General features: G+C 41.5%; 1 protein-coding gene across 4 annotated transcripts in view; it reads right to left on the bottom strand.

Annotated features, from left to right (window-relative positions):
• Nucleotides 1-16,207, bottom strand: part of EPB41L4B (erythrocyte membrane protein band 4.1 like 4B) — a 166,411-nt gene extending 150,204 nt beyond the window's left edge. The window contains exon 1 of one of the 4 annotated variants that reach the window (XM_042472585.1): nucleotides 15,824-16,207. In XM_042472585.1, the coding sequence (XP_042328519.1) occupies nucleotides 15,824-16,057 (234 nt within the window). In that variant the 5' untranslated portion in view covers nucleotides 16,058-16,207. The remainder of the gene's footprint in view (nucleotides 1-15,823) is intronic. The other 3 variants (XM_042472586.1, XM_042472588.1, XM_042472587.1) reach the window with 3 other exon arrangements.
• Nucleotides 16,208-17,201: the final 994 nt, after the last annotated feature.

Here is a 17,201-nt window from a genome sequence, read left to right as displayed (position 1 = left end):
ATAAACAGCTGGCACTTCATTCATAGGGCAATCCCCTGAAGTACAAACCCCTGTCTGAATAATGTTTCACTCAGGTAGATGAACCACCTACCTATACTACCTCCATGTTTTCTGGATTGAACTACACCATGTATCCATGCTTACGCAGTCAATTACCACACTCAAGCACTGGTTCAGAACATCAACAGGTGCATCTGTGTTGAGTGCTTTCTGCATCTTGGTGACACTTTACTCCAAATCATCAAGTTGCCTCTTCCAGTAGCCTCTCCTCCTTCCAGTGACCTCTCCCATATTTTTTGAGAAACACTGAAGAGTTCACAGAGCAATTTCCATCTCCTTTTTGTCTCATGATTATTCAAGCAGAAGTCATCATAACTGGGAAGCAAGAGCATTTTCTGCTGCCACTTCACTACTTCTGTTTTCAAGACAAATGCTTCCCCCTTTTTTGGGTGGGGGGGAACCACAGACAAGGGATTGTTGAAATGAACAATAGCAGCATTAAAGCAGACCAGGCACAGGTGTTATTCATTTCAATGGAGTTTCCTCCACAAGAGTTTTCCTCTAGACTGTGACCTAAACTCACCTTTTGCCTCTTTTGAAACTAATATGCCGTAACCTTGGGAATGGTCCCTTTGGAAAGAATTTTGAAGTCAGAGGTGTTGTGACTTCTGTTCCCTGACATAGCCCCTAAAGTATCAGATGCACTTTCATACACAATTCTTTAGATGATCTTTCTGCATCAGTCACAGCAAATACATAAAATTAGTTACACATAGAAAAGTTACAAAAAATAAGCAAACCAAATTTCAAAAGGACCACGCATTTCATAAAAATGTACCACCATGTATAAATAATGCTGCTACCAGAACTGTGATCACAGACACATACATAAATTAATCATGAGGGAAACAATTTTAAAAAGTGAAAAACAAAAACAACAAAGAAAACATTTATTACCTTTCTTAGAGGCTGTCACATTTGTATCTATTATTCATTTTCCCCCATGATAGGATACATGATAACCTATCAAATAATATTAACTGACAAATGTTGTTTATATTATTTTACTTACAATCCTATTATGAGGAATTGTTTTGATCACCTTAAGTGTCTTTATCTAAATACGAGATAGCTTGAGGTCATGCTGTCCTTAACTTTAAAATTCAATTCCTACTACATTGCCTTTCAAAAACAAAGTCACAAAGTGGAAGCTTTATGGGTTCTACCAAGCTTTGAGTATTTTCCTTGTAGAAGACTGCATCTCTGTCCCCTGAGGACCAGCACAGTTAACTATATAGATTGAATTGTCACCAGAAGGCTGGACATCACACTGGCCACAGAACTAAGATCACAAAAGTCACAAAGATGATGTGAAGCAGTTGCAATCTACAGCAGTGGTGGGGCTAAACATATAAATAAAGTTATTCAATGTATAAATCCATTTAGTATAACACTACTCATCTGTTATAACCCAGGAACTAAGACATGGATTTTAAGAGAATACTTGGTTTAGTTTTTGCAGAAGAGTCAATAATACCTATTAAGAATAGGCATTCTGGAGATGACACAAAGCTGAGAAATCAATACGCAAAGAAATCTTCCAGCACCTTTGAGATTAACTGAAAGAGAGAGGGAGAGAAGGGCAGGTCAGCTCCATTGGGCCTTGCCTGAAAAGAAGAAGGGCCCTCCCTCCAGTCCATCTGCCCTGGTCCAGGCCTCCAAGGGAGAGAAAAACTGCTGGACTTTCCCCCTTCCTCACTGCCATTCCCTCCTCCCTTTGTGTCTTGTCTTTTTAGATTGTAAGCCTGAGGGCAGGGAAATGTCTAATTAACAATTTGTAACCCGCTCTGATAGCCTTTTCACTGAAGAGCGTGGTATAAATAAATAAATAAATGTTGGTAGCATGAGTTTTCATAGACTTGGGCCTACTTCCTCAGATGCCATGTGGTGGAGTCGAAAGCCTAGGGACAGACATATATAGCAGTCTGTGTGTATGAATGTCCATATGAATGCACAGGAGATGAGGTGACAAGTTCACTTTTAACGATAAGATGATCATTGGGGGGCAAGGCAATGATGTTGCCTAAAGCCAAAGTTAGTAGATAACCATATGAACTGGGATGGAGTGTGGGAGCCAAAAAGAGGATGTGATTAACTGGCCAAGAGAGCCCTCATGAGGCTCGGGGGTTAGCTAGTGTTATAACGTGTGTAGTGTGCCAGGAAACCATTGGCCTGTTACAGACTGCCAAAATAAAGCTGCTTCGGGTCTCTTTGGAGGTACGCTATTTAAATGATGCATGGGTCCTAAGAGTCCGGAGGTCGCGCCAAAGCCACATTCCATTCCTAAGCACTGGAGTACAGCTTTGGTGCAGCTTCTGGATTCTTAGGATGCATGCATCATTTATACAGCATACCTCCAAAGAGACCCGAAGCAGCTTTATTTTGGCAGTCTGTAACAGGCCCATTGTCTCTGTTCAACCCACTGTTGATGGACTGCAGTTTGTTGATATATTCCACTTTTGCTGTTTCTCTTTCCAATCTTCCTTTGTCATCTTTTTGTTCAAGGACGACTCTTCTCAGGTCCAAGATAGACTCCCCAAGAAGATTCAGGAAGATGAAATCCAAGGGAATAAATGCAGAACTTTTCATTTTGGTGCCCTCTCTTCTCTCCAGATAATGATTGGGAACAAGTACATGATGGGAAGGAACTGGTTTTGCAGCAATACAGCTATCTTAGTGGATCATAAACTGAACAGGAGTCAGTACTGTGCAGCACTTGCTAAAAAGGTTGATATAACCTTGGGCTGCAAAAGCAGAGATACTATCCAAATCATAGGATATAATCACTCTCTTCTGCACTAGTCATAATATCAGAGTACTTTGTTCAGCTCCAAACACCAGTGTATAAGGAGAATGAAGCTTGTGGCTGATGAGAGGCTCTGGATGATGGGTGGCACGAGAACGTTGCCCAGAGGTAAGTGGTCTGGAAATCAATTCCTAATATAAAAACTTATTCTAAAGAAGTTAAGAAAACAAGAGATTACAATTTTCCTCCATACGTTCTCATTCATCTCCTGGAAAACCGTCCACATGCTCACTCTCATTCTACTCACTCCTTCCTGGCCTCTCTTATATTAAATTTTGCTAAAAGGGCAACATGCAACTTATGAATCTTATGAAATCCATTGAATAAAATAGGTTGAAATACCAATAATAAAATAAAGTAAAAACTGCACATATACATCTACTAGGGCACAAGACAACAAACTGTTTCCTGACATATCAACTGACAGAACTAACACCAGCAAAGTCTACAGAGGGAGAAAAAACAACACACGTCAAACTGCTTATTATTATTATTCAGACTTTATGCTCCTATAAATATGTCATTATTTCGTTCACTTCAAAATTGACAGAGCCTGATTCAAAGTGGTCTTTTCTATTATGCGAGTGTTCAGAGAAACCTATTGAGCCATTTTTTATATGAACACAAAAGCTACTGCATCTCCTCTATGCTCCAATTTCAGGTTACAAAGGTGGAGCATGATTCATTCAACTCAGTCACTAATTGTAACAAGCCATATTGCAATAACAGGACAATGACATTCCATGCTTGCAGTATATTCATGAAATTGCCTTAAGAAGATTAACAAAATCTGGGAAGCTCTGAAGTGGCATTTTTTACTTACTTGTCATACAGAAAAATGTAGGGCAACAAAGATATAACACTCATCACCACAATAAGATATTGCTTACAAAGCACATCCAAGGATCTGTTTGGTGAACATTTTAAACAGCAAACATATTTTCAGAAGAAAGCAGGGATGAGGAGAAAGAATGTGAATAAAAACCTATTGATGAGAACTTAAGGATTCATCCAAACCTGATATCCAATCCTCCTATACCTCTAATGCCTCCCCTTGCAGAGGTCTCCCCCCCACTACAGAAAGGTAGGTCCATGCCCTGCAAAAGGGAAAAAAACACCCTGAATGTAACTTGTGTTCTGTTTGCATACCTAAGTCCTTGGTGCTAAAGGGCAACTTTCTGGAGTCTTGCAAAGTACATGCTGCAAACAGCAATAAAAGCTATGACAGACAAGTGGATTTCTACAGAAAGCCAGTGCCTCCTATAGTTCATATTCCTAAAGCTTTCATGTTTGCTTATGCAACTGCACCCTATTCCTTTTAAGGTAAAAAGGAAGCCATGCCAACATTTATTCACACCTGAAATGCAAAGCTTTGCTGAACTGTGGGGATGAAGTTCGTGGGTGAGAGAAAGACTTCCACAAGCCCATTTATACAGTTGTATTTTGACTTGGGCTGCCAGCCAGAGAGCTGATACAGTGCATTAAATCAGTGGTTCCCAATCTTCCTAATGTCGTGACCCCTTAATACAGTTCTTCATGTTGTGGTGACCCAAACCCATGAAATTATTTTCATTGCTACTGTACTTCATAACTGTAATTAAATAGGTGCTTTCCAATGGTCTTAAGCGACCCCCAGGAAAGGGTCATTCGACCCCCAAAGGGGTCCCGACCCACAGGTTGGGAACCACTGCATTAGGTGAAAGATACAACTATAGTTCAAGAAATTCCTGGTTCAAATCTTACCTCTGCCATGAAAAAACTAGATGGTCTTAAACAAATCCCTTTCTCCCAACTGCAGCCTGGCATGATGGACATAATAATGTCTCTCTCCCTTGCACAGTTAGTATAAGGTAACAAGTGATGAACTGTATTAGTACTGTATTCATTTTAGAACCAATCAGAAATGAATTGATAATACTGCAGAATCAGCATTTCCATTTATAAATAATACTTCATTACCAGTCATGGATAAGCCATTTCCAAATCATCGTTAAAATAAAATGCTTCCAACTTGCACCAAATGGTATCAGCAAAGACACTGTCAGGTGGCTTTAAGAAAATATTAAACCAAGTTCACATAAGAGAACAATGGTTATTAATCATTGGCTAATGGTTAATATCAGCGTCAATCTATGGCGATTAACTATGGTAGCCAAACAGAACCTCCATGTTCAGAGGCAGCACATCTCTGAATATGATATACTGGATGGGAAACACAAAAGTAATGATACTGACCTCATGCCTTGCTTCTAAGCATCTCTGAGGCATATATGGAAGATTATTGTAAATAAAAGGATGGACAGTGTGCTTCCAGTTTGAGCTGTTGAAGTCTGATAGCAGAAAAACAAGCCTGCCATCACAACAAAAGTAAAAGCCAAGTCAGGTTTTAGATTACTTTTATCTCAGTAATTTAAAACCAAATTTCGGATCCATAGTATAGATTGTACTTGACCATTTTGGACACCATATCCCCAACTTAATTTTTTATTAGTAATAGTATAGAGCCAGCAGTGCATTTCCATCCACCTTGTGAATAATTGCAAAAATTAAAATTTGAAACGCATGCTATCACTCTGAATCCTGAAAATGCCATGCTTTCAAAGAATTAACCAACTATTCTTGCAACACTTTGCAACCAAAAAGATTAAATCCCTTTAAGCTAAGCCATCTATCATTACTATGAGCAGAATACAAACAGCCGTGACTGCTTCTGAGGCAGTGAGGTTATCCTTTTATAACATACAATTGCCAACCTGATTTATAAAATTGTAGGTGACTTTGCAATACAATTATTTAGTTGGAGCCTTTTATTAAAGTCCAGAGATGTGACCTCTTTAGTAAGATTAGGAAGGGAAAATAGCAGTAGGGAAAGATTCATCATCATCTCCCAAAGCAGCAGTTCACAGGCCAAATATAGTCCAATTGCTTTACAACAAAATGAATATATGGAAGAGCGTTGAAGACAAACAAAGTGCATAACTCCCTAGAGATAACTGAAATGGTACAAACACAATGGGAAGGAAGTCTTTCTAAATCCATTTGTCATCTCCCCAAACACTGAACGATGCAGAGACCAGTCTTATCTCAAGAAAATCTTACAGTGTTGCCCCTTGCGTCTTACACCTGGGGGAATGGGGAATATACATTCTTATTCCTCTATGCAGCTGCTAGTAAAGAGGAGAAGACGTATTTGGGATATTTCCTCCCAGATTCTTCCTAGATTTTTGTTGGTAGCCAGCAAAGAAGATTCAGAGATTAAGAGAAAGATACACTTACAGAAATGGGGCACTAAAGGGAAAAAATAGTGGTCTCTCCAGATTCACGGGCTTGGCATTCGCGGTTTTGGTCATTCGTGAGGCCAAGGCTGTGGCTCCTTCCCTCCCTTACTGGCATCTTCCCCCCAGTGCTGGGGACTTTAATCAGAGCCCGGGCCACCCGGGGTTGGTAATTGGTCCCAGCAGCCATCAGGACTCTCTTTCCTAGCAGTGCTCGGGACTTGGCATGCACACAACCCACCCTCTCCGCCGCAGCCAATTGACGTTTTTCAACCTAAGGGAGGGAATTTCACAAATAGTCAAGTCTCATTATCTCCAATGACGCCATTGGGGACAACGGGGCTTGAATATTTACGAAATTTTGGATTCGTAACCCCCCCCCCCCCCGGAACATATCCCCCGTGAATCCAGAGAGACCACTGTACTAGCATCTTTGGTAAAGTTGTTTCTGGATCTTGGGTGAAGACCCTCTTTTCTCCTGATGGACCACTAAAAGTTATCACTGTGTGCCTTCAAATTGTTTCCTACTTATGGTGGCCCTAAGGTGAATTTATCACACTGTTTTCTTGGCAAGATTTGTTGGGAGGTGCCTTTGCCTTCCCCTGAGGATGAGAATGTGAACTGCCCAAGGTCACCCAGTGGGTTTCCATGGCTGAGAGGGGATTCTAACCCAGAAATTGACGACAGAATCATGCTGGAGGACCTAGAGATTCCTAGAGAAAACATTCACTAGCCATTCGAAGGTTCTTCAGTGCAGTTCTATTGTCAGTTTCTGGTGGATGTTGACTATAGAGTTACACAGCAAGACCTAGAGATTCCTAGAGATGTGTTCTCTTAGGTTGAAAAACAGTGGCTTTTCATTTGCAGTTTTTACACTTTCACAAGGGCCCCACATCCAATAAATGAGGAGGCCCATTGTATTTGGCTTTTATACAGCATGTTGAGGAATGTCCACACTATTTCATGCACATGAGCTCAATTATTAGAACTATTATTGACTTTATTGACCTGTTATAGACTGCCAAAATAAAGCTGCTTTGGGTCTTTTTGGAGGTATGCTGTTTAAATGATGCATGCATCCTAAGAATCCGGAAGCTGCACCAAAGCTGCACTCCAGTGCTTAGGAATGGAGTGTGGCTTTGGCGCGACCTCTGGACTCTTAGGACCCATGCATCATTTAAATAGCATACCTCCAAAGAGACCCGAAGCAGCTTTATTTTGGCAGTCTGTAACAGGCCATTGTTACCCCAACTTTCCCCCAAGAGTGGGACTCAAGGCAGCTTAAACATTTAAAATATTACAGTTAAAACATACAAAAAGTCAGTATTGCAACCAAATTAAACTATTAACCATATTAAAAACATGCTTTCTAAAAAAGGATTTAAAAGTTAAATAATACAATTTAAAACACTTACAGCCTTTAATTCAAAAAGTCTGAATAAAAAGTATTTGCCTGCTGACAAAAAGACCACAAGGAAGTTACCATTTCATTCTCCCTAGGGAGAGCAGGTCAAAGGCCTACCCTTTGAGCAGCCACAAAGAAGTCCCTGTCTTGTGTTGCAACTAGTTCTACCTGTGAAAGTGGTGGGACTTAGAGAAGAGCCTCTCCTGTGGATCTTAGGTTCAAGGCAGGCTCATATCAGGAGATACAGTCCCATTAGATAGCCTGGACATAAGCCATAAAGGGCTTTATAAGTCATAACCAACACTTTGGATTGTGCGCAGTGGAGCTGTTGATGCAGAGGAGTTGTATGATCCCTGTAATCTTTAAAACATCTCCATAAGGAAGGTTAGCTCTGTGGCAGATGGAAAGTGGGTCCAAGAACAGAAGCCTGCTTAAGTTCATATGCAATCCAGTGATGCACAGCTGCACTGAGTAAATCCTACAGTTCAACTGAACTTCCTTACATTAACTATGCAAGGAATTGCTAGCTTAGAGTGCATCTACACTGTAGAAATATGAAGTTTGACACCACTTTAAGTTCTGTAGCTCCATCCTACCGAATCCTGAGATTTGTAGTTTTATAAGGTCTTTAGCATTCTCTACTGCAGTGGTTCTCAATCTTTGGGCCTCCAGATGTTTTGGACTTCAATTCCCAGAAGTCCCAATCAGTATGCTCATTGTTCAGGAATTCTGGGAGTCGAAGTCTCAAAAATTTAGAGGACCAAAGGTTGAGAACCACTGCCCCAATGGCTCACAAAACTACAAATCCTAGGATTCTGTAGGATGGAGCCATGACAGTTAAAGTGGTGTCAAACTGCATTACCTCTACACTGCACTCCAGTTAGTTTATGGCAGATGAGGGTCAAGATTTGAACTGGGGATTTTCTGGATCGCTATTCCTTCTCTTCACCATGTTGCTACATGATCTCACACTAACCTGCCTCCCATAAGGCATGCACTGCTTGACCCAAAGAAGAAAAGCTCTCCGCATTTCCCACTGCTCTATAAAAGATTAGATTTCTGAACATGGTTGTATGATAACAGGTCAACAGGAACTAATGACTGCATTTACACCCTTTGCCCCTTGGGCATTTACCCTAAGGAATAAAAGGAATGCACTGACATCTGTGCCTGAACCTCTCATAGTACTTCTCTCCCCATCCCCAAATTCTAGGCTTAAGAGGATAGCTACTGCATTATTCAGTTTACAAGGAGATAAAATACTAAAAAGTACACTTCATAAAGACTCAAAATCAGAGGAAGGGACTATGAATCATTAAGTGGTCAAGACCATCACAACAAACATCTGAAGAAAAGATATTAATATCTATGCATGCCTTTGTAGCTTAAGGCATGGGAGAGTATAGTTTGGGTTCATGGGATCTACTTTACATTTTACTGGAAGCCCTGGATCCATCAATGGAAGCCAGGAGCAAAAACCATAGAATTAACAATCTCTTGATTGCATTTCTCTTCAAGAAATGAAGAGAGCGCACAGTCCTCCCAAACAAAGATCCACTCCTATCTGCTCGCCCTTCCTACATTTCTTGATTTCGGCAAAATAGCTGTGGGGTGGGAGTCAGGTCGTTGAGACTATGGCCAAACAGTTGGGAGTCAGACACTGATGTGAATCAGATGCCCACTCCTAGTGAAAACATTTTGTCCCAGAAAAAAGGACAAGAGTAAGAGGAAAAGTTACAAAACGAAATGGCATAGTGTAATAAAATATCTTTTAAAGTGGATATTTTGAATAGCTAACCAAAATAAGGGACTTCAAGCCAAAAGTGTAACTGCTTATCTCTTTCCCAATCCCATGTTCCAGTCTCTCTTGGAACAGTGGTGGAGAAAGTGAGGTCCATGGTCCACATCCAGTTCCCTGTTTTGCAGCCTTCCAGTTCCCCTAGAGACTCCAAATGCGCCCAGAACCCCTCTTTTAAAAAACCGGCCAACTCAAATCAGCACTTAAACAAGGTGGTCTGACTCCCCTTGCCTAGGTCCCCACCTACATTTCAGCCAATTCCCATAACTAGAAAAGATGCATCAGAAGTAGCTGGGTATTGGAAGTGATGGTTCCTACCCCCTCCATGACTCATCTCTACCTTGGACAACTGTAAGTCCCTGCATTCTCCTTTCTTATACCCTCAATTTTTCCACTTGATGCCAAAGGTTCTCCTTTTAGAACTGAATGTATAATGACAAGGAGGGGACCTTTGTTAACTGGAGAAGCTAAACCAATCAACAAATCTCTTAAAGAGTTACAACGCAGCCTGAGAACCATGTTGAATTATCCGATTTGAATGAAGGAAGATTTTAGTTAGGCAAGATGTTAAGACATTGTATTTCATAATCTCAACATTGATTTTGGTGGAGGATTTAAGTGAGCAATTTCCCTCACAAATTACAAAGTGTTAAATTACAAGCAGCTAACAAGTGCACCATCACAATTTGACAACAGCCAAAGAACAACAGATCCGAGTTCTAGTCTGCAAGATATAAAGGATCATACGCATGAGTAACATCTGTACAATCTTGCTGGGGCGGAGGGGAGAGTATGTCACCAGACACAGTAATGAACTACTGTACTACTTTTGTTTTTTAAATCCCTTAATGACTTGGGAACAGTTATTTCCTAACGGATCTCATATGAACCTGTCATGCTCAACAGAGTGCCTCACCGAGGTCAGACAGTTGGTGACTAGTGACAGGCTATTTGGGGTGATGACACCTGAAGTGTGCCAGTCTCCTTGGAAACATATACAGTTGGCATATACTTTGTTATTTTTAAAACAGATTTTAAAAAGAGTCTTACTTTATCAAGCTTTTTAAGCATGCTGTATATTATGTTACTTTAGATGTTATTATGATTTGGTTGACATTTTTTGCTTTCACTGGTATTTCTCCTTTTATCCTTGTTTCTGCTTTTACTGATTTTAATTGCAGAGCTTTTTATGAGATGACTTTAATTTTATTTAACCGCCTCAAAAACTTTCACAATTAGCATATTTTTAAAAATAGAAAACGAAATGGAGATGCATACATCCACTTTGCAGTGCCTAACTCACATGAAATCACTGCACCTGGGAATCAGCCACCAGACAAGTTCCGCCTAGTAATTTATTTGCCTTACAGTGATTCCCTTGGGGCAGTCTCTTCTGCTTCAGGAGAATATTCTGGCTTCCCAGTAACAGAAATAAGTATGCCAGACCTACTTAAGAGAACTGCCCCCAAAACACAAATACTATGATCTGAGTAGCAATAGAGTCCGTAGCTCAGTTAACATTACATATAAGGTAAGGTGTAAATATTTTTAGCCCTACCCAGTTATTCATTATTTGCAAGCACAAGAGCTTCAAAGTGTTGTCTGTTTAGACTATAACTCCCAAAGATGTTTGGAACTATAGTCCTACAAGCTAACTTTCCCCACTCTGGTAAAGGGACAGGAGACATAGTATGCTCTGACGTCCCCTGCAGCCTCTCTTGTGTTGTGGAGAAAATCTGCCATGGAAATGAAACTGCAATTGGTTACAGAGCTCCAGGTTAAATTTATGCTGCAGAACTTCCTTATCAACATAAGGATTTCGTAAGTGGAAGGAATGGACAGTGTCCCTGTTTCCCTCCACACTTACAAAGAACTGATAACTGAACAGGGCTCTAATCTGGTATGTGTTGGTAAGTAACAAATCACACGCTTGTCTAGTAATTGATGCAACAGCAATAACCACTACGCTGTTAGTCTGATGTATATGGACTCTGCCGATGTCATCTACAAATGCTGCTACCAAAACCAGAAGATTACCTAGACTTCAGTCCTTGCGCTTTTATTGGATTGTTAACCCCACCAAACTGAGACAGGATTAGTTCAAAGCAACAGGCACAAGACTCTTTATTTTCAAAAGCCATTAACACTAGAATTCAGGATCATTAATTGTATGGCAGGTAATCAGGTTCTGTACCTATTCACATAAAACCCTGGTCCGTTTTTTAAAAAACCAAGGTATCACCTTGTTTCTGTTGCAATGATGTTAACAAATACCAACATTTGTTTAATGTTGCACTGGACGACATGTTTTCTTTTGCTTTTACTGAGAGCGATGAGTGAATAAGCACCACTGTCTATGGCTGAGTTCCGTATATTCATAGGTGATATTGGTCAGACTGTTTAAGAACTGCAAAGATAAAACCAACACTGCACAAAAGCACCAACACGTTAAAACACTTTCAGAGACAACTGAAGAGACACAAAAATGTCCTTTTAAACTATTAAGGGATCAGAAGAAGTGAAATATGAAACCCAACTAACATTCCAGAATCTAGGCATCACTCAGCGTCCCTGGTGCCCACACAAGGCTCTCCTGTACTCTTGGGAAGCCCATTGGTATGGGCAGTATGTGATGTGTTAAACAGTACAAACTAACCCAACAATAGCAGATTGCCAGCCTCCATCCTTTCTACAACCCCTCTTGCTGGTGTAAACAACATGGGCATAGGCATGCCTAATTGTGGGCTCTTGCAAGGCCGACATTACACTTGATATAAGGCCCAGATAAGATTCTCCATGAGCAAAAATTAACACCGCTGCTTCTAGCAGGATTTCAGCAAGCAGCAAGTAGTGTCTGGCAAGCGACAGAAATGTGCTCGCACTTCTAAAGGCACCGTCGTGACCAGGAAAAGCAAATAAGGCAGGGCTCTTTCCTCATCCGGCAAGTCTCTTAGGTCCAACCTGCCTCAGGCAAACATAATCCAAATGCGTATGTATGCGTACACAGTATGCTCAAGCAAGTAAGACAAGAAAAAATAACTCTTGGCTGGCCTCAGTTTGTTGTTTTCCCTTGCAAGGATTGCTACAGGTATGCCCCTCAGGGAGAAGGAGGGAAGTTAATGCAAAACAGACAACAAGACCCATGTCTGTCTCCAGGCCTGTCTCTGAAGGTGGAGGGGAAAGGAGAAAGCAACACTATCACCATCTGCTCCCACCGCAACTGGGATCATAGGAAACCGCACAAAAGGGGCAGCATTAGAGCTGGAGCTGAAATCATGCTGTGATCGAGGTTGTGTGGAAAGGATGCCACACATATGTGCCTCTGGAGAATGGGCCAGGGGCAGCTGCTGTATGTCCAGTACAATAACACCCCAAATCCACAAAACAGGGATACCTTCATGGGGACAACCAAAATGCACAAAATCCAGGTTGCAAGCTTTTGAAGCTCCAACAGCTGCTTCAACAGGCAAAGGTGTTAAAAACATACAGGAGGAGGGGAAATAGGATGTTTAAAAAATTATGGTGTCATTCACAAGTCTGCATTTAGTGAAGGTGTGTCTGTTCTGAGTTGAGATGTTGCGTTCATGCCAGCCGGACCCCCCTCCTCCTCCTGGGGGGTGTCCAGGAAACAAAAAAGGGAAAGGTTTGAGTCCCATTTGCAAGGCAAAAAAGAGATACAGGAAGGTCCCTCGAGCAACACCTGAACTGAGAACCGACACATCTTCCTTCACCAAAGGCAGGCTTGTCAATAACAAAGTCATAATTAGATTTTTGTGGGGGTTTTGGGCTATGAGGCCATGTTGCAGAAGAGTTTATTCTTGACGTTTCACCACCATCTGTGGCTGGCGTCTTCAGAGAATGCTGGCATGGAAGAGAGTGGGGTATATATATACTGTGCGACCCTTGCTATCTGCTGGGGTTTGGCTCTAGGATCACCCATGGATAACAAAATCCGTGGATGCTCAAGTCCCATTAAATATAATGGCATAGCAAAACGGCATCCCTTATATGAAACAAAAAATCAAGGATTGCTATTGGAATTTATACTCCCCCCCCCCAAGATTTTCAAACCATGGATGCTTGAATCTGTGGATAAGGAAGGATGACTGTTGGTTGAGAGGAAGAAACGTCAGGAATAAACTCTTCTATAACATGGCCTCATAGTCCAATAAAGTCACCAAAAAGCTATGGATGCCGGCCGACCATGAAAGCCTTCAACTTCACAAAGTCATAATTGTTCCCCCCACCCCCATGTTTTTTAACACTTGTGTCTGATGAAGAAACCGGTGGTGCTTCGAATGCTTGCATTTGGGTTGGCCCCACAAAAGGTATAACTGTTTGGTGGTTTTTGGATGGTATTGTACCATGTCCATTGCCACATGGCCAACACATCTACTCCTCCAGGCGATGGCATACGGACTGCGCCAGGTAATACCACTTCTGCTCAAACACCTGTATTTGCTTTAAGAGATGGTGGGAGTGAGGTGAACCTCGGCAGGAGAAGAAAGGAAGGGCCCCAGAATATTTTGAAAGTTAAATTGAATTTTTAAGAGGAAATATTAGATATGAATGGAAGGTAAGAAGGTTAAAATATGCATTTGGGGGTAAGAGTATGTGTGTAAAGGATGGAGATAGGTAGAGCGGAGAGGTTGAGAGGGGAGAGAGAAGGATAGGAGAATGAAGGAGGGGATGAATAGGGGAAGGATGAGTAGAAGTGGGATAAGGTGTAAAGAAGAGACAAGAATAGGAAAATTAAGGAGTGAGAAACAAACAAAACAAACAAGCAACATTTATATACCGCTTCACACCTCCTAAGCAGTGTCTAAGCGGTTTACAACTGTAAGCTAAGAGAAAGAAAGAAAGAAAGAAGAAAGGATGAAGAGTATGTGAGGAGAACGTAAGATATATAGTTTAATGTTTGTATGATTGTTTATCGAGAGAGGATATACTTTATAAACGAAATCAATAAAGAAATATTTTAATTTTTTTTAAAAAAATTGACCTTGTATTATTCGTAAGATTGTTTACTGAGACATATTTTACAAATGAAATTAATAAAGAAATATTTTTAACAAATGATGATATTCTTTTAACTTTTTCTTTAAAAACATTACATTTTTTAACCCTGTTTAGGTTTAACACGTTTAGGTTTACGCATACGATATTGTATTCTGAAGGTATAATTTTAATTTTGCTCGTTGTTGAATACATCACGACTGATTGGGCGGCATATAAATAAACCCTATTATTATTATTATTATTATTATTAGTGTGACATTCAGTGGTATGGGCATATATACAGTCCTCCCTCCGTTCTGGTGGTTTTCATACCCGTGTCCCTCGCTTATGAGTGAGGGATGAACGGAGGGGGAAATAATGGGGTGTGGGCCTGAGGTTCATGCGTCAACTCCTGCAGCTGTGCGCCTATATTCAAGCCAATGGGGCTTGAATATAGGTGTGCGGCTGTGGAAGTGCACCCCAATGGGGTTTGAATATATGCGAATCTCCATTTTCATGGGGTGGTTTGGAACAGATCCTCTGTAAAAACAGAGGGCTGACTGTATATATGAGAATTACGCTTTATGAGTGACATTTATATATAAATAAAAATATTATTGATCATTATTAAAAATAATTCATATAATAATAATAAAATAATTATTTAATAATAGTTTATTAAATTATATGAATATTAATAATTGAGTAAATTATACAAATAAGTAATAATAATAAATAATTTATTAAATTATATAAATAATATTAGTAATAATTGATTAAATTATACAAATGATAATTAACTATAATAACAATAATTTATTAAATTATATTAATAACAATAGTTGATTAAATTATACTAATGATAATAATAATAAATTTATTAAATTATATGGATAACTAGTAATAATATAACTTATTAAATTAAATTAATAATAATAATAATTTATTAAATTATACAAATAATAATAATAAATTTATTAAATTATATGAATAACAGTACTAATAATTGATTAAATTATACAAATGATAATTAACGATAATAGCAATGATTTATTAAATTATATTAATAATATTAATAATTTAATGAAGTTATTAAAGACTAATTTGTTATTAATAATAAATAAATCAAGATTAGTGAAGGTTCTGCATGGGGTGAAATGTGAGGAAGAGGAGGAAGAGGAGGAGGTCAATGGGGGGGGGGGGAGTAGCCCAAGGCGAAGGGGGAAGGGGGGGGGCTTTCAACGTTTGAGGGGGGCTGCTTCGGAGGGAGGCCCTGTCGCTGCCCCTGGAGCCTCACAATCCCCGGGGTCGCTTCGAGGGGCGAAGGGGAGGCTCCTGCGGGAGTCCAAAGGAGAAGAGGAGGCGGAGGGAGGCGGCGTCCTTCTGCAGCAGCAGCAGGTGCCGAGGGATCCGGGTCCGCCTCCTCCGGGGTCCCAGGACTAGAACCAGGGCCGCCCCGCCCCCTTGGCTCCGCTACTCACGGGAAGCTCCACCGTGACTTCGGTGCCGTCCAGGAGCTGCACCCGGCAAGGCAGCGCCCCTTTCCCGCCCGACACCGCCTGGATGTGAGGCACCGCCGCCGAGGCTCCCGCTGCCGCTGCCGTCGTCGCCCCGGGCAGCGCCCCGTCTCTCTCGTCCCCTTCGCCGCCTCCTCCTCCTCGTCCGTAGCGCTGCATCGACCGCCGGCCGAAGGTCCTCCGGAGGAAGCGCAGCATCCTGAGCCGCCCTCGGAGCCCGGCGGCGGCTGCTTGTGGGCAGCCCTCCTCCCCTCCAGTCCTTGCCTTCCTTGGTTCCTCTCTCCCAGCGGAGCTCCGAGGAGGAGAAGGAGAAGGAGGAGGAGAAGGAGGGAGGCGCCGCCGCCGCTGCTGCTGCTGCCTCAGGCGGAGTCTCTCTGCAGCGACCCCTGGCGGCCGCCTGGAGACACGCAGCAGCAGCTCTAAGTTGTGAGGGAGAGGCCAAGGAGCAGAAGGAAAGGGACGCCTCTGGGAGGAGGAGGAGCAGGGAAGGGAAGGGAAGGGACTCCCCCCCGGACGCCCTCCTGGCCACTCCTGCCCTCCTTCCCTTCCTTCCCCACGTCTCCGGGCAGAAGGAGGGCACCTCCGACAGACAGACACACGACGCACCGCCTGTGATGCAGCGGCCAAAAAGGCCAATGCGATGCTAGGCTGCGTCTGTAGAAAGCTAGTCCCTAGATCGAGGGAAGGCTTCTAGAAGCTTTTGAGACTATAACTGACAGAAGTTGGCAGCATGGGCTTGCCTCGACTTCAGGCAGAATGAGGTTTTGGTAGACTCAAGGCTACTTCCTCAGATGCATCTAGTACCATTATTATTATTATTACGTAGAGAGATCTTGTGGCACCTTTGAGGCTCACTGGAAGAAAGAAGTTGGCAGCATGAGCTTTCCTAGGCTTCAGTCTACTTCCTCAGATGCATTTATTATTATTACTATTATTATTATTATTATGCAAAGAGATCTTCTGGCACCTTTGAGATACACTAAAAGAAAGAAGGTGGCAGCATGAGCTTTCATAGGCTTCAGTCTTCTTCCTCAGATGCATTTGTTGTTGTTGTTGTTACGCAAAGAGATCTTGTAGCCCCTTTGAGACTACTCAAGTCTACTTCCTCAGATGCCATTATTATTATTATTATTATTATTATTATTATGCAAAGAGATCTTGTGGCACCTTTGAGGCTCACTGGAAGAAAGAAGTTGGCAGCATGAGCTTGCCTAGGCTTCAGTCTACTTCCTCAAATGCATTTATTATTATTATTATTATTATTATTATTATTATTATGTAGAGAGATCTTGTGGCACCTTTGAGGCTCACTGGAAGAAAGAAGTTGGCAGCATGAGCTTTC

This window comes from Sceloporus undulatus, chromosome 6, assembly GCF_019175285.1.
Source record: "Sceloporus undulatus isolate JIND9_A2432 ecotype Alabama chromosome 6, SceUnd_v1.1, whole genome shotgun sequence".
Lineage (NCBI taxonomy): Eukaryota > Metazoa > Chordata > Lepidosauria > Squamata > Phrynosomatidae > Sceloporus > Sceloporus undulatus.
This window is presented reverse-complemented; position numbering and strand designations above follow the sequence as displayed.